The sequence below is a fragment of the Bemisia tabaci genome, chromosome 10, assembly GCF_918797505.1.
Source record: "Bemisia tabaci chromosome 10, PGI_BMITA_v3".
Classification (NCBI taxonomy): domain Eukaryota; kingdom Metazoa; phylum Arthropoda; class Insecta; order Hemiptera; family Aleyrodidae; genus Bemisia; species Bemisia tabaci.
In genome coordinates, this window is record NC_092802.1 from 33,521,441 (window position 1) to 33,547,272 (window position 25,832).

The following is a 25,832-nucleotide window of genomic DNA, read 5'->3' on the forward strand; positions in this document are numbered from 1 at the left end:
TCTCTATGCGGGATTTGCGGATTGCTTTTATTTGTCTCGGTGCCGGATACCTCACGAGTTTCATAGTTTTCTTGTTGGAAGTCGCTCTTCACTTACGTTGAGCGGTCAAGTTGAGGTCTAAGTTTGCAAAGGGTGGTTACCATCGGTAAAAACCGGAGGATATCAGAAAATTCGATGTTATCAGGGAAAATCAGGGAAATATCATAAGTAGGGAGGTAGAAGAACACACTTGAAAAAAAAAAAAAAACACATTGGATCTGGAGTCCGGACTCTTGAAAACATTGACAAGAAAAAATACTCTCGATTCAATCAGATTTTTGCTTAAATCAAAAGGAAATCCGCTCAAATTAAGAGGCTTGGTTCTTGATTTAAGCTAAAATCCGATTGAATCAAGAGTATTTTTTCTTGTCGATGTTCTTAAGAGTCCGGATTCTAGATCCAATGTGTTTTTTTTCCAGTGCATGTTTAATAGTATTGAAGTGCTGTACTAATAAATCAGCACTTAATTATATCTAAATTGATAAATAAAAGAAATTTATTTTACAAGCATTAGTAAGTAGAAAAGTGTGGATCAGGGAATTCCTAGTGTTTCGAGCATTTTTCAAACATTTGACGCAATTAATGATCAAAAGGATCAGATATGTTGATTTTGTCAATCAAACGAGAGTCAATGTATTCGCGCGGAAAATCAAGAAATCTCGTCTAAAATATCAGGAAAAATATGAGGAAAATCCATAATTAAATGTTAAAAGACACACTGTTGCACTACTCACCGTATTTCATTCTTTTTGTCATTGTGACTCTAGGCTAAGATTTAATTAATCGGTTTTTGTGAATTTTATTGCCCATAACCGAAATACAGCCATTGTGGCCTTTTTCTGGATGTTGTTATCATTGTTGACGCATTGAGAAAAATTTTGGAATGACAGGAATACCGTTTGAAACAAGGGAATTTATTGTTGACACAGCGATAAATCTCGTTCGGGAATATAATAATTAATTGGAATTTCAGTCAATTCAACAGAGAATTTTTCCCGTGCACTGTCCTGACCATTTGACCAGAGTCAATTGTAGCTAGCCAACACTGATTACGGTGTTTGGCAATGACACTTAACTATGTGTATGTTTTTTTTAAGCTATCACATGTCTTTAATAAAGTTGCACTTTTGTCGGAAATATTTTGCTTCATTAAATACAATTTTTCATGTCCGTCTTCATTACTGAATCTTTGCTTTACATTTAACGGTAATGACTGGTTTCTTACTGAAATTCCAATCTCCTCTAACAATGAAAAATAGCTTGGTCTTTTAACCGCTGGCTCAGAGATTTTAACGCAGGAGTAGGAAAAACGGATTGGGCGAAACGCGTGATACAACTATTTCGACTTCCAAGTAGGTAAAATTGCTTATCCACAAACTGAAGGAGAATCCCTTTTCGGCAGACTCGGAGACTTAAATGCAGGAGTAGAAAAAACAGATTGGGCGAAACGCGTGATACAACTATTCCGACTGCCAAGTAGGCAAAATTGCGTATCCACAAAATGAAGGAGAATCTCTGTTCGGCTGATTCAGAGACTTCAACGCGGGAGTAGAAAAAATGGATAGTGTGAAACGCGAGATAAAACTATTTCGACTTCCAAGTAGGTAAAATTGCATTTCCACGAAAACAAGGAGAACATGGTCTTCTATATTATCCCAACCATTCGGTTCTTCAAACGTAACTTCCATATACTCTCCCTATACTGCCGTGCTCAGGAAGAACGCCGTATGAGCCTTCAGAAACTGCCATATTTCCTTTAACAAAAAACGATTTTACTGGAAAATTGTGAAAGATTTTTTTCAGACATTTTTGTCCGCAATTTAATAATTACCTATAAAATTTCATGGATTAATATGCATAACTTTCCTTAGAAATACGTTTTTTACTCGGGGAATTTTGGAAACTCTCAAATCTTCGTACGGTGTTCTTCGCAAGCACGGCAGTATTTAAGAACTGTAGTTTTAGAAACAGGAGACAGGTTGCCGAAGAAGGTCCTTGATTGGGTTCCTCCTGGGAGAAGACGCAGAGGGCGCCCAATGAAAGGTTGGATGGAGGGGGTTGAAGCGAAAATGTTAAGGTGCTCAATCCCCCAAGATTTGTGGTTTGAAAGAGAGTAGTGGAGGTTAGGAGTCGTAGAGCGCGAGGGAGTGCTGTAAAGTGACTTATATGTGTGTATAGTTTTAGAAACAACCCATTCAAATAGTCTCTGGTCCAAGCGCCATTCATCGAGACGAGCGGATGAGTGTATTCACCCGACCCGAGTGTCGAGCAACGCGGCGATCTTGATGGAGACCAATGTCTAGGACACAACAAAACCCTCTTGATTGCCTCCTCGCACTCGCATAATTTTCACGTGTAGCTCGGCTCATCCAATTCGCCGCGGTTGTGTCCTCGCAGGGTCCATTCTGCCGTGCTAAGAAAAACGCCGTATGAACATTTAAGAGTTGCCAAATTTCCTTCGATGAAATGTTCATTCTGAAGGAAAGTTATGAAAATTTTGCTTTGAAAGTTTCAGGAGCTTTCGGTAACATTGCGAACAAAATTATCTGAAAAATTGGAAGAAAAATATTCATAAGTTTATCAGGAAATTCGTGTTTTATCAAAGGAAATTTGGCAACGTCTGAAGGTTTATACGACGTTCTTCCTTAGCACGGCAGCATTCTCCGCCGACGGTCGACACCCAAGTCCGTGAAATCCCCAACAATAGCCACTTTGACGAACCTGTGACAAGATTCACTCCTGTCAGTCCTGTCAGTGGCCTTGGCGAGGACAAACATACATTTTTTTCTTATTTTTCTTTTTTAATTTTTAATTTATAGTGAATTTTGATCAATTTTCTATACTTGAAGGTTGTGTGAAGTATCAGGCAACCGTGGAATAACCTCATAGGTACACTGGAAAAAAAACACACACATTGAATCTAGAGTCCAGACTCTTAAAAACATCGACAAGAAAAAGTACTCTTGATGCAATCAGAATCTAGCTTAAATTAAGAACCAAGCCTCCTAATTTAAGCGGATTTCGTTTTGATTCAAGCAAAATCCGATTGAATCAAGAGTATTTTTTCTTGTCAATGTTTTCAAAAGTCTGGACTCTAGATTCAGTGTGTTTTTTCTCCAGTGTATATTGCTTCAAGTTATAAAATGAAGAATCATAAAATAGGGCTATCAAAGCTTCAGGCACAATTAACGCATTTTTATGGACAGAGACTCTCTTCGGGCCTCTTGGTGACAGGTGGAAAATTTTACTTTCGGAGACTCAACAATTCCTTATGATCAATGAGGTACAGAATTTTTTGGGAAAGTATTGAAAATGCCTTGAGAAGTACAGTATTTCCCGACCAGCGGGTTGATAATTGAAATTTACAGACGAAGAGCCCGCAGCACTCATATCACTCCGGATCTTTGGGGGCAATCCAGGGTGCTTAGCGATCTGTAAAACCGGGGAAATGTCAGGGAATTTTTTGTTGTGTCCGGAAAGTCAGGGAAAACTTCAAGGAATCCGCAAAAATTCGGCATGTCAAGCGATTTTCGTGTCAGAGAAACGTCAGGGAAATCGAAAACACGTTAAAAAAAAAAAGAAAGAAAAGAAAAAAAAAACGGCAACGTGGCAAACGTATCTCGTATAAGTGTAGGCACCATATATTTTGCTCTATGTATCCCATTATATCCTTAAAACATGAACAAAATCTTACTGACATCAAATCAGCTCAACATGTGTCGAAAAATTAGGAATATTTCCCTTTTTTGTCAGGGATATGTCAGGGAATTATTTTTTCCGCCTGTCAAGGAATTTTAAATTTTTCCTCGGTTTTTTGGCCGTTTTATCAGGGAAATTTCAGGGAATTTTTGAAAATTGCTAGACACCCTGGTTGCTAAGTGCGATTTTGACAGATTCATCAGAGATACGTTTGCATTTCGGTCATTGAAATTATGGATTTATCCGCGATTGGATTTGTATTTTCTTTTCTTTTTTTCTTTTTTTTCTGAGATGTACTATAGACACTTCTGGTTGTCATTGTGGATTTTGAATGATTTATTTTGTTTGTATGTGTTTCAGAATACATACACGAACGCGGAGAAGCTGCTGACGGCGGCCGAGGAGCTGGCCCGAACGGGGGAGTGCAAGGCGGACGAGATCTACTCGGTGGCGCACGAGCTCGAGGCCCACGTCACCTCCTTCGCCGCCCGCGTCCAGAGCCGCAGGAGACGCATCGATCTCGCTGTCCTCTTCTACTCCAGGGAGAAAGAAGTGAGTAAAAGCACACACACACTCTCTCTCACTCTCTCTTTCTAGTAGGAGATAGTCGTCGATGAGGGATTTTTGGGCTCTCAAGTAAGAAGCACACAAAATATTCTCGATTTTCCGCGGTTATCAGGACCCGAGCTACCGCGGATAATCTGGACTACACTGGGAAAAAAAACCCATTGGATCTAGAGTCCAGACTCTTAAAAACGTCGACAAGAAAAAATATTCTTGATTCAATTGGATTTTTGCTTAAATCAAGAACCAAGTCTCTTAATTTGAGCGGATTTCGTTTTGATGTAAGCAAAAATCTGATTGAATCAGGAGTATTTTTTCTTGTCAATGTTTTCAAGAGTCTGGACTCTAGATCCAATGTGTTTTTTTTTTCTCCAGTGTGCATTTTGCAACCAGAAACGATAATTTCTGACTCAGTTTAGAAACAACGCATGTACTCTCAGTTTTCCTGTGCAAATTTCAGAGTTTCCAGTGGTCTGGAAATCCGAGAAAGTTAGAGAATTTGCGGCGACCAGGAAAAATCAGGGAATTTTTAGGTGCGTTTATGTGAAGTGTTTTAAACAAGGCTGCTACAGTTGGAGAGTAACGGGAAAACTGGGGAAATGTCAGGGAATTTTAAAAAGTCGGGGAAAATCGGGAAATGTCAGGGAAAATGACGAAAATGTCAGCGAAAATTTGTCCTCCCTCGATCACAGTGTTAACCAGATGGGGCATCCTAACGAAAGATGCTACATACGGAACGACTAAGACTAAAAGACTACGATTTTAAGTCTGGGGGTGCAATTCTGAAAGAGATCTAAAAAAATACACGAAAAATTGTGACTTTGTCGGGAACTCCCCCGTGCAGTGTGCAACTCGATGCTGACAGTTCTTCTCACCGGAATTTCGATCTGGAGCTGCTTTTCCGTGAAGTAGGTCAAAGTAATCTAGGAACTGTGATAGAGTTCTCTAGTAGGTATTTTATTTGTTGGAAAAGTGAAACTTTCGAGTTCGCAGTCTATTCTGAACATTCAAATGTTCGCGATCCCTCCCACCGCTAACCCGCGTCATCCCTCAGCCACAAAGTTGCCGGATTGTGCAATTAAATTTAAATATTTTACACTTAGAACAATTGAGCATGGTTGTAAAAGTAGCAATACCAACTATTATTTTATTGAGATAATACAGCCCAAAAGCTTCCACATTGTATGTAAGTAATTTTATAAAAAAAACATCAACTAAGGCAATGCCTAGACCGTATTATCTCAATAAAATTTCATACTTGTATAAATGGGGGTAAATGCTGATTTCTCAGCACTATCTGGCATCTATGCTCAGCCATAAGGGATTTCGCGCGTCGCAAATTGCCAGGAGCCGGTCGCTTTCCTGCGAAAGCACTTCAAGTCCTAAATCAAGCGAGACGCGAAAAAGATGGGAGAAGAAGGGGGGGGGGGGGGCTAAGCGCAACCCTACGCTCCAGGAGTTATCAACGCGTTATCCCTGGGGAAAGGAAGAATTTCGAATGAGTGACGATGAAAAGGTCGAAAATTATCGCGTTCATTATGACGAAAAGAGCATCTTTTAACATGCTAATTTATGCGGACTAACTGCGAATACTTTCGTCTGGAGCCCCCTCCCCCTCGGGTGAAGGGAGGGGAGGGGGGGGTGGCTGGGAATAAGCGAACGCTCGATTTTATGAACCCTAAGCGATTTTAGTGCAGAGCTTTTCTCCCCAGGTGGCGCCAGCTCTGCAGGTAACAGTAAATTACATACCCGCGATTTTAACGAGCGCAGAGCCAGTGGCGGGAGTGTGTTTGACGTGAAAGCGCGAATATTTGCATTTTCTTGTAATTTATGCACAAATTAATTAACATGAAAACGAATGAATTTTACCTATCGTTATCTTACTATATTTTAAAATCAGCTAAGCCCTAAAATTGTGGAGATCTGTTCCGTGCTGTCCTGAAGTTACCGTTAGAGCGAGAGTATGGAAGTTTTACGGAGATATGGATTGCATTTTGCAAAAAGGAACCACTAGAATTGCAATGTTGCTAAGATTGTGCAACTTTGTTTGTCTTGGAGGAAAAACCCGATTATCCATTAATAGTTTCTATTTCACTCGCTAAAAACTGTAAATTTAAGACAAAAATTACCATCTAAATTTCATAGTTTTTCACGATTTGCACAATCTTAGCATCATTGCAATGCTAGTGGTTCCTTTTTGCAAAATGCAATCCATATGACCCTTTTTTTGCTGCATCGCGGCTCGATCCCTTTTTTCTCAAATTTTTCAATTTTAGCCGAGTTATTGCGAAAAATCTGCAAATCTAGTTTTTTATATTTCGTGGCAAATACTAATCCTATGAACTTGAAATTCGTCATGATGAAGGGGCAAGCTGAATTAGTTCTGCTGAAGCTTTTTGTCGATAAAATGTTTATAATTGGTCGATTTATCGCAAAAAATTTAGCGTTGGAACTACAATTCCAGGCTCATCTCTAAAACCACTTTTTCGTCGAAATTTTTGTTATCAGAGCTAAAAGTGAAAAGAATTAGAATGATATTTGAAAGAGTGCTCGATTTATCTCTTATTTCCCGGTTTGTTTTTTTCTATCTTCCTCACAAAATGACCCAAGGCTTTTGGCGGACAAATCTAAAATTTGCGTGCGCCAGATTGCTCAATTTCAACCACGTTTCAGTGCATATATCGACAAAAATCGTCGATATTCTCAATCTAACTCAGCAAAATCCTGATTTTTAAAATCGCCTGGCAGGAGGCAGGATCTGCAGGCTCGCGAATGTAGAGCATTCTTTTCGCTAAGCTAAGATTGCTCATTCCTCCGAGGCAACGACCGGACACCGAGTTGTTTATTACCATTTTTGGGTGTACACAATTTCAATTTTTGGAAGAGAATTCTCGAAGTGACTTTTTATTTTTCTCTTTTTTTGAGCGTCTAAGCTATGTTAAAAATGCGGGAAAGTAATCGTTTTAGCAACCGGTTCGTTTGCTTTTCGACCCTAAATAAGCTGGTCTTATTATACATCTGCTCCGGCGTAAAGTCCTCCTTCATGTTGGTGGAAAAGTCAAGTTTTAAAGTAAACTCGCTTCCAGAGACAGAGACGCCGCTCACTGTTGAGAGATCAGAGATGAAAAATGTCGTGAAATTTCATGAAGTTCCGGTTTGCTGCGTCTGAAGGCTCACACGGCATTCTTTTCCTGGAAGGGCACGCGGTAAATGGTCCATGCGTGCCGTGCTTAAAACTCCTTCAAAATCGACGGCTGCAACCAGTTATACTATTGACTTACGGACTTACCTATCAATTGGTCCATATCAATGCAGCAAGGCGAGCAAAAAAAAAAATACACAATAAACATTTTGTGGTTTTCCCGACGAATAGAGTTTTATTATTCGAAAATCATACTGGAGAAAAGTATTTTGGATCCTGAGCCCAACGCTTAAAACATTTGTCGAGAAAAAATACTCTTGATTCAATCGGATTTTTGCTTTAATCGAGAGCCAAGCCTCATATTTTAAGGGGTTTCCTTTTAATTCGGCCTCCTATGGTGTAGTGGTTGTAGCGCTTGCTCTATAATCGGGAGGTCCCGGGTTCGATTCCCGGCCAGGCGACCCGAGTTTGATGGTCTCAAACAATGGTTGCCTGGGGCTGGTTCAGTAGGGACGGAGGGGGGATGGGACTTAAAGCGTGGGATTAGCCCTTGTGGGCTATTTGAAGTAGTAAAAAAAAAAAAAAAAAAAAAAAAAAATTCAAGCAAAAATCCGATTGAATCAAGAGTGTTTTTTTGGTCACATTTTTTTAGAGTATGGACTCTAGATCTGAGGGACTTTTTTTCCGGTGAGTGAACTTTTTTTCAACGGCAGTTGGTTTCCTCCTTTCAACGGCTGTCACCTTTTTTTCTGGACTGTGCCTGTGCAACCTGTTTGTCTTTTAGTTGACTTTAATTTTGGTGCCTTTTATTTTTACAGTTGGAAACATGGCTAGAAGAACTGAGAGGCGAGCATGAAGGAAGGAATGTGGTGGCGGCTGAAACTCTAGATGCAGCAGAGGTGGCGCTAGAACAGTGTTCTACTCAAAAAGATTCCTGTCTAGATGCGTGTGTGAATACCATAAGCCAAGGAGAAACACTTCTCCAAGAGCTCAGGTTTGTCATCTTAGATTTGCATCTTTTAAAAACGTGTCCATTGTAAACATTGAATGACAGCATTTCAATGGAATTGTGTATCCTGTGTATGATCTGTAAATGTTAGCTTCTCCAGAGTCACGATGTCCAATCAGGTAGACTAAAAGTACTCTAAACAGAAATGTTATAAAAATATTCTCATCTGTTTACTCCTTTATTTCTACCACAGGGTTTTTTTACTCCTGTTTTTACAGTATCTCGATGGGTTCAAATTTCAATTAATTCTCTGAAAGAATAGAGTGAACTAAGCTTCTAGAAATTGTTTTCGATTTTTTTTTTAATTCTATAAGGCAAAGAAACTCCGTTCCGCAAATGCCAAGAATGGGACCTGTTTAAAACGATATTTTTGGTGGACACTGATGGCGTAGCCAGCAGGCAGGGGAAACAGCGTTTGCCGATCGGCTAGACTCATCCTTAGGCCTTGCTACGTCAACCCGATCGTTGGATTTTGATTAGCTGTTTCTCCCTGTAGAAATGATTTATTAAACTTTTTTGTTTTCTCACAAGAGTTTACTATCAAAAAAGTATATTCCAATCCTGCAAAAATCACCACCTGGTTATAAATATCTGAAGAGAAATATCATCTAATAATTTCTGGCAGCGTGTCCTTTGACAGAGAATTTGCAGGTGTCTGAAATTTGACGAATTTCGTGTTTAAGTGGAAACTACTGGGTGAACTGAACACGAGGATACCCTTGGTTCATAAATTGAATGATCATTGGAGAAGATATGACAAAATGATCTAATCTGCTAAAATACATGCAATTAAATGGGAAATGCCGGCAGATGAAGTCACTAGGCGGTGAATTTTCTCACTTTTAAATCTATATTTATACTATTTCCCATATCAGAAAAAAATTATGAAAAATACTGTGAAATCAGCTCTTTAAGCACTTTTAGGTGAAGTAATAAAAAATTTGCATGCAAATTCTCCCTTAAATTTTGCTTTTTGTGACTTTCTGTGAGCCTTTTTTACCTTTCTAGTTTGATCAAAAATGTTTTAATTTTCTTGCAGAGCTGTCGGCTTGACAAGGGAAATGGATTCAACTGGCTCGGTGGCTGCTGTAGAATCTGCTTTAGATAGACTCGGTAAAACTAGAGAAGAACTAGAAGAACTGTGGGCTTCTCGCAAACTTAGGCTAGATCTCTGTCTCAGGCTGCGGCTCTTTGAAAGAGATGCTCTAGAGGTATGATCACAGACTTCATTTTGCAGTTAGGAACTGCAATCTCTGGCTCTACTGAAACACAACATATGAAGCATTAGTTTCCCTTTGCACGTAGGTGTTTTTAAGAATGAGCCAGAAATGGTAGTCCCCTATTGCAAAATGCAATCCATTTATTATTATCTTTTTCCCTCCCTTTCTGTCCACTTTATAAAGTCTGAAAGTGAGGATGTGAATTGTATTTCACGTAACAATACATCATTACAAGCTGCATCAGTAGCTTGTAAACTAATTGTACAAGTTTGAGTCATTTTGATTCGTAATTACAAATACACGAGACCATAATCTTGAAGTTAATTACAATTTTAATGAGCTGATTGATTTATTTTTCTTAACCACTTACTTTTGCATACATTTGCTGATTTGCAGCAAATCAATGGACTTACATTACTGTCTGTGAGGTCTTCATTTGGTTTTTCATAATGAATTTTTTATGCTGACAAATCTAGTAGGATAACTGAGTATTAACGCAGTCAGACTGTAATTAAAAGACTGAATTGCACAAAGCCCTGATTGCAGCCATGATTTATTTTTTAAAACTAGAGATTTAATTTTTCCTTTCTAGCTTAAAAGTTCTAGTTATCCTCTTATATCTTAAGTTCATAGAAAATCCTCTCCGAAGCAATAGATATTTGCCAAAAGTTTTCACTTTCTGGTAAAGTTGTCAGACAACACCATTTTCAAGTCATTGCTAAGCCATGAGGGACCATTAATGTTTTGAAGTATGTCAGCATTTCATCTCATTTTGCCTTTTTGCACGTTTCTCAAATGAGTTTTAGTAATTAAGAGATGCTTGTCTGATTTGCAAATTTGTCATTTTGTTTCAAACCAGTTGTCATCGCAGCTCGAAGTGTGGTCAGGAGAACTCTCGCAGCGAGAATTGAGTGAGGAGCGTGTTCAGGCTGAGAATCTGTTGGCAGTACACAACAATAGAGTCTCTCATATTCAAGCCACTGTTTTTCAAGTTTTGGAGCAAGGTCAAGAGCTAGCTCAGGTAATGATGTGTCCATTATACAGGGGCTTGTTTGTTCATCCTGTCTCGGGATTAGTGGACAGTGCCAAATCTTGCTGGAAAATATGCACTAAAGTATTTCAAGCCAAGCTAAGCAATCAAAGCTGAACTCTTTGAAGTCTTAATTTTTAACTTAGCAGCAAATGAAGTTCTTCAAAACCAAAAGCAGATGAAGACCCATGCCTGGTTGAAACCAGAGCTTGGTCGCATTTTTTTTTCTAAATCTGCTCTTCCTATATTCTCTCATAAGAAGTCCAGCCTATAGTTCAGAATGAACTTTTAAAGACAATATTTAAGCAAGCTAGAAAAGGCTGTAGTAAATTTTATAAACCTGAATTTGCGGGTAGTGACAATCAGAATAATATGTGGCCAAAAGTTTGCAAGACTGGTAATGCAGGGATAAAGCTCCAGTTTTATTTTTGGTTTGTATAAGCTCAAATAAAACAGTCAATCGAGAGGCTAATAAGCTTCATACCTTTTTTATTTTTTTACTCAGACCTTCCAAAATTACTTTTTATCATAATGTAGAAATAACTTCTTAAAGTAAGCAGCCTGTAGGTTAAGCTTGACTTAAAACCTTTCCTTTGGTGAAAATTAAAATTTGGACCCAGTCCATGTGGCTGTGCAATATTTTTTTATCTTTCATTTATTGTTACACCCCTCCTACTAAATCAGATTATTTTTCAAAATGCAAATTCGGCACAGTGCTGTGAAGTATCAAAAAATGTATGTTAAGCCAGCTGCGAATTCATGGCATGAGAGCTAAATTATGAGGTGAGCTGTAAGGAGGAGAAGAAAAGGGATATGTAGGGCATCACAAGTGGCTGACAGTATGTGTAAACAAGCCACTTCATACTCCAGAGGTCCCAAGCCGTGGCCATTCACTCAAGTCTCGTTTTTTAACTCCTCGAGATGAGCTCATTTATAATGCAGATCCCTTTTTATCCTGCATCAGCTGTTTTGTCTCAAACAGGACCAGCCTTTTACGCAGCTCGCCTGGAAAATTATGTAGTCTTTTCAACTTTTTTGCCCCTACTCTTTCCAGATGCAGTCTCTGTCATTACTGTTGACTTTTTATTTTGATGAATAAATAATGTCTTTCGTCTCTAGTTTTAATAATCCATTATTATATAATGGCAATAGTAGCTTCCTTAACAATATTTCTGTTCATAGAACCTTCCGTTTTAGTCGTCTTGCTATCAGCTTCATTTGTGTCCATCAATTTCGACAATTTGTGATCTTGTAGAATATTTTCTCCAAGGAGAACTAAATCAACTAAAGGAGAACTTTTTTCAACTTTTCAAATTGATAGTGAAATGGGAAACTGCACTTTACACTACTTTTGACACTTTTCCACCCATCCTTGGTTTCGGGATAATTTGAGCGGTTCTATGAATAGTAATCAAATAATTCTAGCTATTCGAGGGAGTTTTAGGTGACAAGATTTCAGTAATGAGGCAATGCCTGAATGTTCATGTTCATAGTTCGGCAGTACGTGTAGATGTACTAAGTGGCTTCTTAGTTAAGTGGCTTTGCCTTCTTCTTCCTAACAGTGAATCTCTTAGCACTGTAATTTCGGAGTTAATATCAATATAGTAACATGTTCCTGTTGACATGTTGTAGTGGTGATGGGACCTTAATATCCCCACGGAAAAAATAAAATTGCTGATTTAACAATTTTCTAGTTTGAAAAAGTGACTGCATTGTTACAATGTAGATTTTACAACAAAAAAATGCTACTCTAACAACAGAAAAATGCTACTTCAACCACCTTTGTGGGTAAATTAGCTCTCCATTATTGTAAAACGTATATTTGAAACATTGCAGTCACTTTTTTGAACAATTGAATCGTTAAATTAGCAATCTGTCTTTTTCCATGCTGGAACATTTTTTATTCATTGAAGCTCTAATCACATTGAATTGCTCAGTTACGTTCTCTTGAAGGATTTCGTTGATTTGTACCACCAAGCATTTGACTTCTCTAATTTTGAATGATTTGATTTTTCAGTTATTTGAAACATCGGGTGTAGCATTGATGGCAGATAGTCAGTACTCCGCACAGACACGAGTTCAGGTCCTTCTTGAGTTTTTGCATGAAAAAGAAATGGACTTGGAAGACCTAGCAGAAATGAAACGAGTTCAATTGGAACAGTGTGTTCAGCTCTGCACTTTCAAACAAGATGCGCATCATGTTGTCAGTTGGATTAATAATGGCGAATCCATGCTCTCTGCTAGTTTTATTATTCCGACATGTTTGCGGGAAGCAGAAACTCTCAAAAAAGAACATGAACACATCCAAGTTGTCATAGAAGTAAGTATCAATTAAAGACGTCTAGAAACGTCTATCAGGGTGTCTACAAGTCCGGAAAGTCCGGAAATAGTACTGATTTTTTCAGGGAGGTCCGAAAGCACTGAAAATTCTGCAAGAAGGTCCGGAATTTTTTCATTTTCTCGACATTTTTGTCGCAATTTGCGTGAGAAATTCAAATTTATGAAATTTTTACCGTTTCGTCAACTGGAATGACAGAAAAAGTACCGAATTTGTCTGCTGAGGAGGTACTGAATTTCTTGGGAATTACTAAAAAGTACTGTAAAAGCACTGATTCTTGGCCGACTTGTTTTAGTAGACACCCTGGTTTATAGCTCAGCTGTTTATTATGTTCTGAAATGTCTAGCTTTTGTACCAAGGGAAAACCAAAAAAAAGCTTAAGCAGGATGATGAAAGACAAAAGAATATGCGAAAGGTATTTACAAGTAAGCATTCATTTGGAATTTCGTGGAAGAGATCACTCAGAATTTACGAAAGTTGTCATTCTAGTACCACAATGCTTCATTATTGATTTGATTTTAAGGTGATTCGATGGCAAGAGAATTGTGAGTTAGAACAAACTGTGATAATTTCCATGAATTAGTTCTACGTTTTCAGCTAACTATTGTTCTCATTGTATTTTGAGATCGCAGTTTTACTGTAATGAAATTAAAGAATGCTTCATTCCAAATTTGATTAACAAATCAGCATAATTAAGGCAGGCCTGCAGGGTTTTTTGGGAGAAAAATATCGCATTTAACCGCAATTTAAATACCAGTATCAAATGTGATATTTTTCCTCTAAAAAACTCCTGCCTTTTTCTGCTAGATTTGTTTATCAAATTTGATAAATACATTTTTCAGTATCTTGACAACAGTTACGCTATCTCAAAATTCGATGGGAATGATAGTTAATTGTGAACACCAAGTTAATAGATGCAATATATCCCATGTTGTTCTGGCTCATAATCCTCCAGCCATTGAATAACCTTAATAATAACTCTTTGGGTTTCAAAAATTAAAATTGTAATCCATCTGTAAATTAATATTTGTTATGGATCCGATAAAGGTTCAAAATTTTGTCAATTTTGTTTTTGGAGAAGCACTGAACGTTAATGCAACTGAAGGCTGCTGAAAACGTTTCATGTGAAGTCTCCTTTAAAGTCCTGCCTATCTCTGCAAGGTTTCCTAGATGAGATAGTTGCTTTTTGAAGTACTCAATGTGAACAAGCATAAGTTTGTATAGTTTCAAGCTTGAAATGATACAATTTGTCATCAACAGAAATCAACCAAAAAAAAAAAAAATGTATTTTTCTTTGTTGTGTTTAAAACGTAAAATGTCTGTAAGTAAAAATTGGGAGTCTAATGCATTTTCTTTATCCTCAGCGGACACACACTCTTGCAGTGGAAGTAAAACACCAAGCAGAAACTCTGATTACAAACAACCATTACGATCCTGGTTTTATCCGAGAGACAGCTGAATCAGTGACAAAACAGTGGCAACAGCTTGTCACATCTGCAGAAGAGAGACACAAATTAGTTATGGCTAGTCTTAATTTTTACAAAACTGCGGAGCAGGTACTGTTTCAGACTTTTAATATTCGTACCATCCAATTTTCATGCATGCGATGTTTCACAATTCACATTGCACTGGTTTTTACGGATAATGTAAGGTTTTTCTAAGGGGAAAACAGGAGTTACAAGGATTTGGTTGCATTTGATTTTACCAATTTCACTATCTTGAAAATATAAAGCTTACTTACTTCAGGGGCCATGATTAATGATCAGGTTGAAAACGCAGCATGAGAGTACTAAATATCACTCTCTTGAGCTATAGTATCAAGCTAATGTGTGAGAATTATAAGATAACCATGACCCAAATGTTGCATGTTATAGTTGGATAAGTCGATCTAACCTCCTTATTTACCTGAAAGTAAATGTGTTTCATTCGGAGGGTATGGATTCGATTGACATGAATCGATCGAAAAATGAAAATGAGAATCGATCGACATGAATCGAACGACACCGATTCGATGGACAAATTGTTAAGAAACCGGTGTCAATTCGATCGACATGAATGGATCAAAAAATGAAAACGTGAATCGATCGACATGAATCGATCGACATGAATCGATCGACACCGATTTGATCAACAACCGTGAATCAATCGACAATCCCGTGAATCGATGGACAAACCCGTGAATCGATGGACAAACCTGTGAGTCGATCGACAAACCCATGAGTCAATTGACAAATCCGTGAGTCGATCGACAAACCTGTGAGTCGATCGACAAACCTGTGAGTCGATCGACAAACCCATGAGTCGATCGAATTTTGTCGATCAAATCGGTGTCAATCGATTGACGTTTTCATTTTCCGATCCATTCATGTCGATCGAATCGACACGGGTGTTTTTAAATTAACTGTCGATCAAATCGGTGTCAATCGATTCATGTCGATCAAATCACGTTTTAATTTTTCGATCAATTCATGTCGATCGAATCGACACCGGTCTTTTAACAATTTGTCGATCGAATCGGTGTCGATCGATTCATGTCGATCGAATTGGTGTCGATCGAATCAGTGTCGATCGAATCAGTGTCGATCGATTCATGTCGATCGAATCGGTGTCGATCGATTCATGTCGATCGAATCGGTGTCGATCGATTCATGTCGATCGAATCGGTGTCGATCGATTCATGTCGATCGAATCGGTGTCAATCGATTCACGTTTTCATTTTTCGATCAATTCATGTCGACCGAATCCATGCCCTCCATTTTATTTCCCTAAAGTAATTGTAAACTTAACGCAAATAATATTTCAAACTTAGTCCTCCTTCAATTTCCTATTCTATTTGCAACCAATCTAACTCATAGACCCTCAACTGTACAAATGATGGATTTAAAATAAAGTAACATTGCATTTTACTCAATTCTTTGATTCAAACCTTGTCCTCAATTCCATTATACTATAATTGTAACTCTTAAAACTGTACAAGAATTAAGTCGTAAGAAAATTTATTATGTTTTAATTTTTTTGGTCAATCTTTACAGGTTTGCTCTGTGTTGGATAGTTTAGAAAGGGAATATAAAAGAGATGAAGACTGGTGTAACAGTGGAAGCGATAAACTAGCTCAACTAATTACCAAGCATCAAGAACAAAAAGAAGCTTTCCTGAAAGCCTGCACTCTAGCCAGGCGTACTGCTGAAACGTTCCTCAAGTATACTAACCGTAGTTTACAGTATTATAACTATTCAGGGCCGGATAGTGGATCTGAAAGTAGAGTTAAGGGTAAGTCATTTTTCATCCCTTAGTGCTCTAAGGTTTCAACACTGTAGAGCCCCAAGCCTAAAGGGAGAGGATAAAAAAATAAAATCATGATCGATTATATGCTTTAAAATCATTTTTTGAGAGTCCTCTGCTTTTGACTATGTAGTGTAAATCATATCTGATTTCTTGAAAAGTAATTATCCATTTTTAAGAATGATTCCCAACAAAAACCGATTAAATAGAAAATATTACCCTAAAGTCGAAGAGTGCGCGAGGATAGGCTTAGTGTCTAAATGTTTTTTATTTCATTTCATATGTGTTAAGAAAAAAAGTCCCTGCTCAGAGGTAGGAATTTATTTTTTGTTTATAATTTGGCTTTTGACGCCGAAATGACGGAGAGTCTAATTTTGTGTTGCTAATTCATCCGCATTACTTTCAGGAATCTTAGATAAGTTATTGAGCCAAGAGAACAAAGTTCTTGAGCATTGGAGCAGTAGGAAACGACGATTGGATGAGTGTCAGCAGTTTGTTTTGTTCGAGCACTCAGCGCAACAAGCAGTTGACTGGATTCATGAAACCGGAGACGGCTATCTTAGCGCCCATACATCAGTTGGCTCCACAAGAGTAAGTTACCATTCACAATCCAAATAAATTTAAAATAAAGGTGTTTCAAATAACCCTACTCCTTCCTGGCAAATCATTTTTTGGTAGAATTCAATGAGAATTGAATACCGATAGCTAAAAATGGATAAAAACTGAGGCCTGTGTCACTAGAAGTTAATGTAGACTGGACTAGCCCTTGACAAGCGGCTGAAAATCACAAGCAGAAGTGCCAAATTAGATTGAAGAACACATAGCTAGATGTAGAGAAAAATAAAATAAAATATTTGCGTGTTGTAGTTAGTAGAACGCTGTTGTTAATCTGCAGCAGCAGGTTTGCACGTCAAAATGAAGTTTCCTCAAAGGAGTGGGACTGACGTAACAATGAATGAAACTCTTACATTTGAGATAAAAATGCAATATTCTTGAAGGCTTAGAGTGCCAGGCAAGCAAAAAATATGTGTACCCAAAACCTCATGAGATACGAATTCAAGACAGCGATCATAGAGGAAACAGCTGAAAAGAAACTAGGAAACGACGAAACAAAACAGATAAAATATCCAATGTAATGATTTACATATATTCATTTAAGATCTTAAGCACAGATCTGATCAAAATGCTTTACTTAATATTTTCATATCAGTGTCGAAATAAAGTCTTATCATCATAATTTTCTGTTTGTGTTGATGTGATTTCAAACTTCTGACACATTACGCCTTCTTTTTTTGCAGGAAGAAACAGAGCGACTCTTGGCAGAACACAACGAATTCAAAGCAACCGCTAAAGAAACACGTGAGCGTGTCAAGCTTCTCATGCAGCTAGCAGATAATCTTGTTGAAAAAGGTCATGCTCATGCTGCTGACATCAAGCAATGGGTCGCAGCTGTCGATTGTAGATACAAAGATTTTAGTTGTCGAATGGACAAGTATAGGTAAGAGTCCACCTATTCTTCTAATTTTACGAACTGATGTTGGGTTGTGAGTTCAGTGTTTGTCTCACATTAACATCAATGTGGATTTAACCTTTTAACCATTGTAAAAAAGTCTTGTGTTATGACGCAGTTACTTTTTCTTGCAGCATCTATTTTAGTTATGCGGCAAAGCCGAGGAGACTCTAGGTTTCGCTGTAGGTGGCCAAAAAGTGTTTACACTTTCAGGCTAAGTCTTTTTTTATATTAGTCCATGCATTTGACGATCTAATGACTTACTTTTGTCCGAATATTAATTAAGAGTGTGTGCAAAATTGGAGATAAGACATATTTTGGTCCTGGTCATAGTCTTCTAAGTTGGTCAAAGTTTGCCCCCTTTTTTGCATGTATTTCTAGTGAAGCAAGAACAAAAATATAGGAACGCTTAGGTAGACGATGATTCAAGACTAACTTTCTGACTGTATTCTAGAAAAAAGCCCCTAGAGCAATCAGGAACCCTTTTATCTTCTCCGTCCTCAATTTGTTGTGCAAAGTGTGTAATCTTTGATTTTCTTCTTGAAGTTTGATTTTGTATTTTGAATTTTCTCTCATTTTCTCCAGATCTGAACTGGAAGGATGTCTGGGTATAAAAGCCATTCCTGAAAGCCGCCAAGAATTATCCATTGACCACAACTCAGACCCCTCTCTCGATATGAAAGTGAAAGAATCGGCTAAAGAATTGAAAGGAATGAATGAAGAAAAACGACGATCAGCAAGAAGGAAAGAGTGAGTGATTTCCTCCAATGTTAACAACATGAATGATCTATTTTAGCTCTTTAATTTTTAGTGCATAAATTTAAATCAGATTTTCGCAAACTACAATTCTACTATTCCCGCATTTTAAACCTCAAACATTTTTTGAATATGAGTAGTATTTAACATACGTGGGATGAAAGGAAAGGAAACTTAAAGTTTAGTCAATGATTCAATTTATATTTTAAGAAACATTTGTATGAACCAAAAATAATTTTTCCTTAACTGTTCCTCCTCCAGTTTTTCATGTCTAATCTTTTTCTAGTAACAAGTTAAGCAAATTCTTCTCTGCAACCACTAAGATATGTTTTGTCAACCATAGGTTCATAATGGCTGAACTCCTCCAGACTGAACGTACCTATGTGAAAGATCTCGATATTTGTATCAAAGTTTTTCTTGACGGCATGTTATCGGAAGCAAATGTTCCTCCGGCTATTCAAGGACGTGAGAGCATAATATTTGCTAATATTCAAGATATTCGCAATTTCCACCGTGAGGTGTTCTTAAAGGAATTAGAAAAGTATGAAACTATGCCAGAAGATGTTGGCCATTGTTTCGTCACTTGGGTAAGTTTTTAATAGTTTTTGTCCTTTGAAGTTCTCTCTATAAATCATCATCATAAGATTAGTCAGCTTATTTCTGCGGAGTGTTTGAAATAAGACTTGCTTTTGATATTTCTAATAATCTTTTTGACTACAGTGGAATTATTGAACTCATAACATAATACATTTTTTGAAATTTTGGTAAAAACGTACAAAAATAAAAAGAGAAACAATTATTGCAGCACTTAAAGACTCATTAATGACTCTGTGGTAGTAAAAAGAATAGGAGTACTAATGATGGTGCTCTGCAGTGACCAGTCCTGCTACTAGTCAAATTTCAAAAAGATAGCATGATTCTATCCTGTAGTTTTGTTGATACAAATAAATTGGTATTGAATGCAATTTTCTATCATTTTTGACATTGTCATTTGGCCTCCTTAAGAGCCTATCGATATTGATCAACTTGACCAGTCTGTAAGCAATCATTTTATGTTGTCCGAATGATTGATCACTGTCCATTATTTCATGTATTTGAAATTAATGCTCGAATGTCATCCTAATTCCAGGCAACCAAATTCAACATGTATGTAAAGTATTGCAAGAACAAACCGGAATCAAATTCTCTACTTGTCCAACATGGCGGTGGCTTCTTCGAAGAACTGCAAAAAAGACATTGCGTGGAACACCCCATAGCCGCATATCTCATCAAACCAGTGCAAAGGATAACAAAGTATCAGTTGTTGTTAAAGGATTTGTTATCCTGTTGCGAGGAAGGTCAAGGAGAAATTAAGGTAAGATGCCTCAGAACGGTGGCTCTTTATCTAGTATCACCATACCATCACATTATTTTACAGGGTTGATCCATACAACTGAGAATAAGTCTGTGTTTTTTATTTCATAAAAGATTTTAAGATTTGGTATCGGCGCAAAGTTGCAGCTTATATCCTGAGTTCTACTGAAGCCAGTATGAATTCATTTGATCACAAATTCTCTGAGTCATGGTAATTTTTCAAAGGTGTGTATAAAATACCCCATCAGGATTTTAAAGCAATTTTTTATTTCGTGAATTGAGGCTTCAGGAACCTTTGTGTTCCCTATTGTTACTATTATCTGTGAAAAATACTGCAGTGGGATAAAAGAGTTGCTTGAGTATGCAAAAAAGTCGGCAGATTCTAAACCTGAGAGGCTACTTCATCAAGAAAACGTAGGTCCTGAGACCTCCAATGCCATCAACAAATTTTCCCAGCGCAATGATCCATGGCATCGGTTTCCCATCTCCTACACTGTCCTATTTCAAGGCTGTGCAATTTTTGATTGTTTTTAAATTGAAGAAGTATACATGCGTTAATTAGATCAAGACAAATGTGAACATCAATAATTTGTTGTAGCTTTTGAATGTAATTCATTTTATTAATTTTTTTAATTTTAGGATGGTCTCGAAGTAATGTTAAATGTACCAAAAAAAGCGAACGATGCGCTCCATTTATCATTATTAGAAGGTTGTGATATTAGCTCAGATGAATTGGGAGAAGTCGTTCTTCAAAATTCACTCCATGTTTGGGATCCCAAGCAACTTATACGCAAAGGACGCGAGAGGCACTGCTTCCTATTTGAACTGTATCTAGTATTCAGCAAAGAGGTTAAGGACTCCTGCGGCAAAGCTAACAAATATTTGTATAAATATAAATTAATGGTGAGTGTATTTTTATTTTAGATAACTGCAATTGTAATCATGTTTTAATCAAGAAAATGGTCAGAGGAAATTACACATTTTATTTACCTGTGCAAATGGATCTTTGAACAAAGTAAGAAATTAAGGACAACAGCATATTTCTCCTTGTCAAAATTATTCAGTTGACTCGATAGAAATATCTAATTTCTGAATCGAACTTGTAAACAAAAAAATCTGTGTTTCATGTGTTCTTCAATTTAATTGTCTATCTGGCCAAAAAGAAAAAAATCCACTTGCAACGAATCGGCCACTAAACAATTTCTGTGTACGATGCAATATTTTCTCATTCTGCTGAATTTTTCCTTGCAATTTTGCAAATCAGGTGGTTTATATTTGTAAGGAAAATTTAGCCGTACATATGAAACATTGCTCCTTTGTTCAATGATCAAATTTCTCTCAATTACTAATTTGACGAAAGTTAATTTTGATTTTTTTGTGAGTAAGAAGTTTGATCTTACTGATGCCTATGTAAATCTAAAACACACATTTCTCTTGCATCAGTCAATTTTATAATTTCTAAACAGATTTGACTTTAGCCACTTGAAATTTAAATGAGAAGACATATCCTGAAGTCAATTATGAATCACGATTTTCTGGCAGTTCACTTGTTAAAGAGTGGAAGCTAAAACCAATGATAAACCATATTAACGGTGGAACTGCAAAAATGCGTATTTTAGTTGCGCTGTTTCAAAATTATTGCTCTTATTTTATTTTCATAAGAAGACCAAACCAACATCGTGGCTTAATATTTCACACAATGTTCTGTACACAAAGAAAAAAAATCATTAATGTTACAAGAAAAAGACGTTTAGTTGTTTTCCACGCAGAAAATAAAGTATGACAGGAATTCTGCAATACTGCAGACCTAGGTACACAATTTTACAGTTTCATTATCGATAAATGAGTTGGAGTTATCTTTTTTTTTACCCTTGATTCTCGAAAAATTCTGAGTTCACTAGTTCTAATTCTAATTCTTTTTTCTCTTTCAATTAGAAATTCAGTTGTTACCCGTCAGTTTTTATTGAATCATTGAACTAGTGTTCATCATCGTAAACAAAATCTAATCTCTCGTATGCATCTTGTTTATCTATTTTAGACATCTGAGCTGGGTGTGACAGAACATATCGAAGGAGATGAGTGCAAATTCGCTGTTTGGACTGGTCGGGCTCCAATATCAGACTACAAAATTGTATTAAAAGTAAGTTAGGATGAATGACATACCTTTAATTCCGTCTTTCAGCAGAAATATACTCACTTATCAAGTCTCCTATCAACATTGGCAAAATGAAGCGCACAGTAAAATATCAACTGAAAGATTAGAAGATTGTATCTGCTAAGTTACATTTCTTTGCTATGGGAGAGTGACAGTTTAGATGATTAGTTTTTTACACCAGAAAATTCTGATTTCGGAGAAGAAGGACCATTGTTCTTCAGTAAGTTTAGACCCAAATCATAAGAAATCGGCTGATATTACCTTTTACCTATCAATGAGTCTTTTTTTCTCTCTGGTGATTTCTATACTAAACTTAAAGCCTAAGATACAATACTTTTTTGTCTGAAATAGCTTTTAAAGTTTATGTATACTTAGAGTGTGTTCTATAATAAACTTTTTTGAACTTTTCAGGCATCATCACTAGAAAATAAACAAATTTGGGTCAAAAAGCTAAGAGAGGTCATACAAGAAACATACTTCTCTTCAGCCCTTCATCTTAGTATGCCTAAAAGTCCTGCTAAACACAAATCGAACAACCATCGTGCCAGCAGGTAAGTCACGGCCGCAATCTGTATTCCAAGTAACTAAAATGGCTCATCATTGAAAAATACATAACATCTTAACAATTAAAAAGTATCCTGTATTACACATCCAAATGCAACTTTAACCAAGAACGACAACCCAAAGCATAAGGAGAAGACAACCAGAAAAATCTTTGTTCGCTTGTTTTCTTCCCTTTTACTGAAAAACCCTTTTATCGAAAAACTGCACCAAAATGACTTTACATAGAATGAAAAGCTACTAAAATAATATTTTCACAGTCTCTTAGTATACTGTAGGTAGTATAGCTTACTTGAGTGCCAGTCATCAGAAAATAATGATATTTACACTGAATATATTGTCGTCTCCCACTTGTAGGAAGGTATCCTGTCTATGCTGTTTCAATATTTCTACAAAAATTGTATTTATTCATGGGAAGTCTATCGCACAAATTTGCTGGAAAATTTTAGTGTCCTTCCTCACATGTGTAAGAAAAAATCACTGGCTTTTTCATTTCAAAAATTCAGGCAAATTCATGCCATGGCTCTTCTATAAAGAAATAAATTTCAGTAAGAAATGCCAGAGAAGCACTATTGAGGTATGTTCCTTTGTGCGAGAGATGACAACGTGCAAGAAGATGTGCTGCTAGGGTTTAATTTTTAAAACTTGCGATGACTTAAGTTTTTGTTCTCCAATTTATTTCACAGGGATCTTGAAGAAACAACGTCACTAGATGAAAGTCAAGAAAACTTAGATCGGGGTTCCTTGACTTCCTTTGGGTCTGGCAACACCACTGACTCAGACAAGGTAAGATTTACTCACAATATTGCATGTTGAATTACATATTTTATTCTTTTGATTTGTGGCAAGGATTAACTAATTTTGGTTTTATTCTTTCTACAATGATTCTTACAAAAACCTGTGTTATATTGATGCGTGGGATTCCCCTCCAAGTCCTTCCATAGTAGGATATAGATCCCCCTATAATTTCCCTAAAATATGCGTTTATATTAATCATTATTATACAGTTTCGGGCCACTTCTTAGTTTAATTTTTTCATTTAATCATTATCATTAATAATAAATAAATTTAAAGTAAAGAAACAGAACTAACAGAAGGCAAAATATGGTAGCTAAACTAATACGGTTTTTGAATGTACAGAAAGTGAAAGTTCACACACAGTTTTACTCTATTTTATTTTACATTATTTATTCATTATTTTTAAAAATTAATACAAATTAAGTGACCAGCAAATCTTTAATTAATTTTTAATTGATGAGCATTGGTAAAGTGGATTCAGTTTGGCAGTTTCACGACAAAATTTGATAAAAATAGGTAAAAAATTGCATTAGCAACATTAAAGAGTTTAGGTGTAGCCATTTGTAATGTTGTTAATCTGTTTCATTTGAAAATGGCAACATATAATACTGCTATTAATGGATTTCTTTCTTTCTAAAACCAGTATACAACACGGGAATCTTTTTTTTAAACACAATTTTAGAGTTTTCAAAATTTCAAGTGTATAGAAGTTTGATAATATTAATACCTTTTGTTTGTCTTTTTGGCAACGATGGTTTTAAATCGGAAGGATTGTTTAATTATTCACCTCTCTCAAAGGAATGAGCGGCCAAAGAAGAGTCTTGTCCAAACTTCATTTAAATTTTTAGAAACTCTTTAAATTGCTGCCCAATGTTGCAACCAGACAGCAGAGTTGTGGGGTCTGGCAATGTCTTGAAAGATGAGGAATGACACATATTTTAAAAATAGTCAAAACATTTTGCATGAGTGATGAATGTCCCCGGCCCTGTGCAAGCAGTGTTTCATCTCTCTCAGTGTGTCTTAGAAGATTGGGAGCTTAAGTTGCAGAAGTCGTTCTTGGAGTTTTTCTGTGATCCAACGATTTTTGACTCTGAACTCCTAGTTTTTCGTGACTTAGAGCAAGCTCTAAAGTGTATTATTCGCCTCTCTTTTTAGTCTGCAATATTGATGTTTTGTGTTTATCGTTGCATTGCCTTTTAAAAATAGTTTCGAGGTTCGCGTTTTTGAGCTTGTGAGTTCGTGGAATTCGTCTGTGTCAAGTGTTTTACTTCAGTTCCGTCAAAGTCAATTTTGAGGAAGGAAACTTTACGAAACAAGAAACGCCTGAATCATAGAATAATTCAAACTTTAAAATCCTCTCATTGTTTAAATTCATTCTTAACTTTAAAGTGAGAGTCGGTCTCTGAAATTTGTTTTGAGTTTCACGGTTGCGTTTAAACTTAATTGATTAATTTTAGAACATAGACTTTAAATTTCACATTATTATTAATTTAATTTTTGAAGATGCACAAGTTCACCTTTTATGAGTCTTTGTTCAGCTAAGTTGCACAAATGTTGATCTTTTGGGATAAACTTCAAAACGTCTTGAGTAATGTTATTACCTGCTCAAAAGCCTTCAAGAATGAGAGATTTCAGGTGAATTAACTCTCTTTTCCTTGTTTATATCTCAACTCAACACTAGACTGTGCGTTATATCTGTGCATGCACTGTATCTGACGGCAAAAACTATAATTTTGCTTGTTTTTTGAGCAAGAAGAGTTTTTTGTTTTCATTTCAATGTCTGTACCCTCAAAATCTCCAATGCTTGGGTGTGATGATCCAAAGTGTTACACTACGAACGGTATTCGTGAAATGATCAGGCTCAGTAGTATTTTGTTTTATTTTTTCCGTTCGAAAGAGGAAGAACTGGAAAACTTCGGTTTCATGCATGTGAGTAAATTTCCACACATTCAAATATATTCACTACATTTTCCACTATTAAACCTTACTAATAATAACTGATTCCTAATCTAAACAAAAAATACACGTTAAAGAAAAAACAAAATTTCATAAAGAATGAACATAGGAAAAAATTCCTGACGCATGTGATTTAATATCTAACTGAACGTCTAAATGTTTAACTTCCTTTTTTAATTGATAACTGCATCACTATTTTATTGAACTTACATGAAACCTGTGTAAATTATGGATTAATCTCTGGAAAGTAGATGAAACTATGAACTGATGTGCACCTAATTTGAAGTTATCGTTTAGGTACCACAGAAAAGGAGGCGAACTCCAAAATTAGTAGTTGCTTATTACTAGCAGATCTCTGCGAGGGGTAAATGGGCCCTTGATCCCGTACACTAATTGAAGCGTTGGGTGCAAGGAGAATAC

General features: G+C 36.6%; 1 protein-coding gene across 3 annotated transcripts in view; it reads left to right on the forward strand.

Moving 5' to 3' along the window:
* Positions 1–25,832, forward strand: part of trio (trio Rho guanine nucleotide exchange factor) — a 441,213-nt gene that overhangs the window by 226,509 nt on the left and 188,872 nt on the right. For all 3 annotated transcript variants that reach the window (XM_019052145.2, XM_072304973.1, XM_019052154.2), the window contains exons 14-29: positions 4,099–4,290; positions 8,263–8,438; positions 9,493–9,664; positions 10,533–10,694; positions 12,721–13,023; positions 14,406–14,597; positions 16,074–16,311; positions 16,730–16,914; positions 17,622–17,821; positions 18,419–18,583; positions 18,933–19,176; positions 19,719–19,943; positions 20,582–20,845; positions 21,981–22,082; positions 22,509–22,648; positions 23,345–23,444. In XM_019052145.2, the coding sequence (XP_018907690.2) occupies positions 4,099–4,290; positions 8,263–8,438; positions 9,493–9,664; positions 10,533–10,694; positions 12,721–13,023; positions 14,406–14,597; positions 16,074–16,311; positions 16,730–16,914; positions 17,622–17,821; positions 18,419–18,583; positions 18,933–19,176; positions 19,719–19,943; positions 20,582–20,845; positions 21,981–22,082; positions 22,509–22,648; positions 23,345–23,444 (3,060 nt within the window). The remainder of the gene's footprint in view (positions 1–4,098; positions 4,291–8,262; positions 8,439–9,492; positions 9,665–10,532; positions 10,695–12,720; positions 13,024–14,405; positions 14,598–16,073; positions 16,312–16,729; positions 16,915–17,621; positions 17,822–18,418; positions 18,584–18,932; positions 19,177–19,718; positions 19,944–20,581; positions 20,846–21,980; positions 22,083–22,508; positions 22,649–23,344; positions 23,445–25,832) is intronic.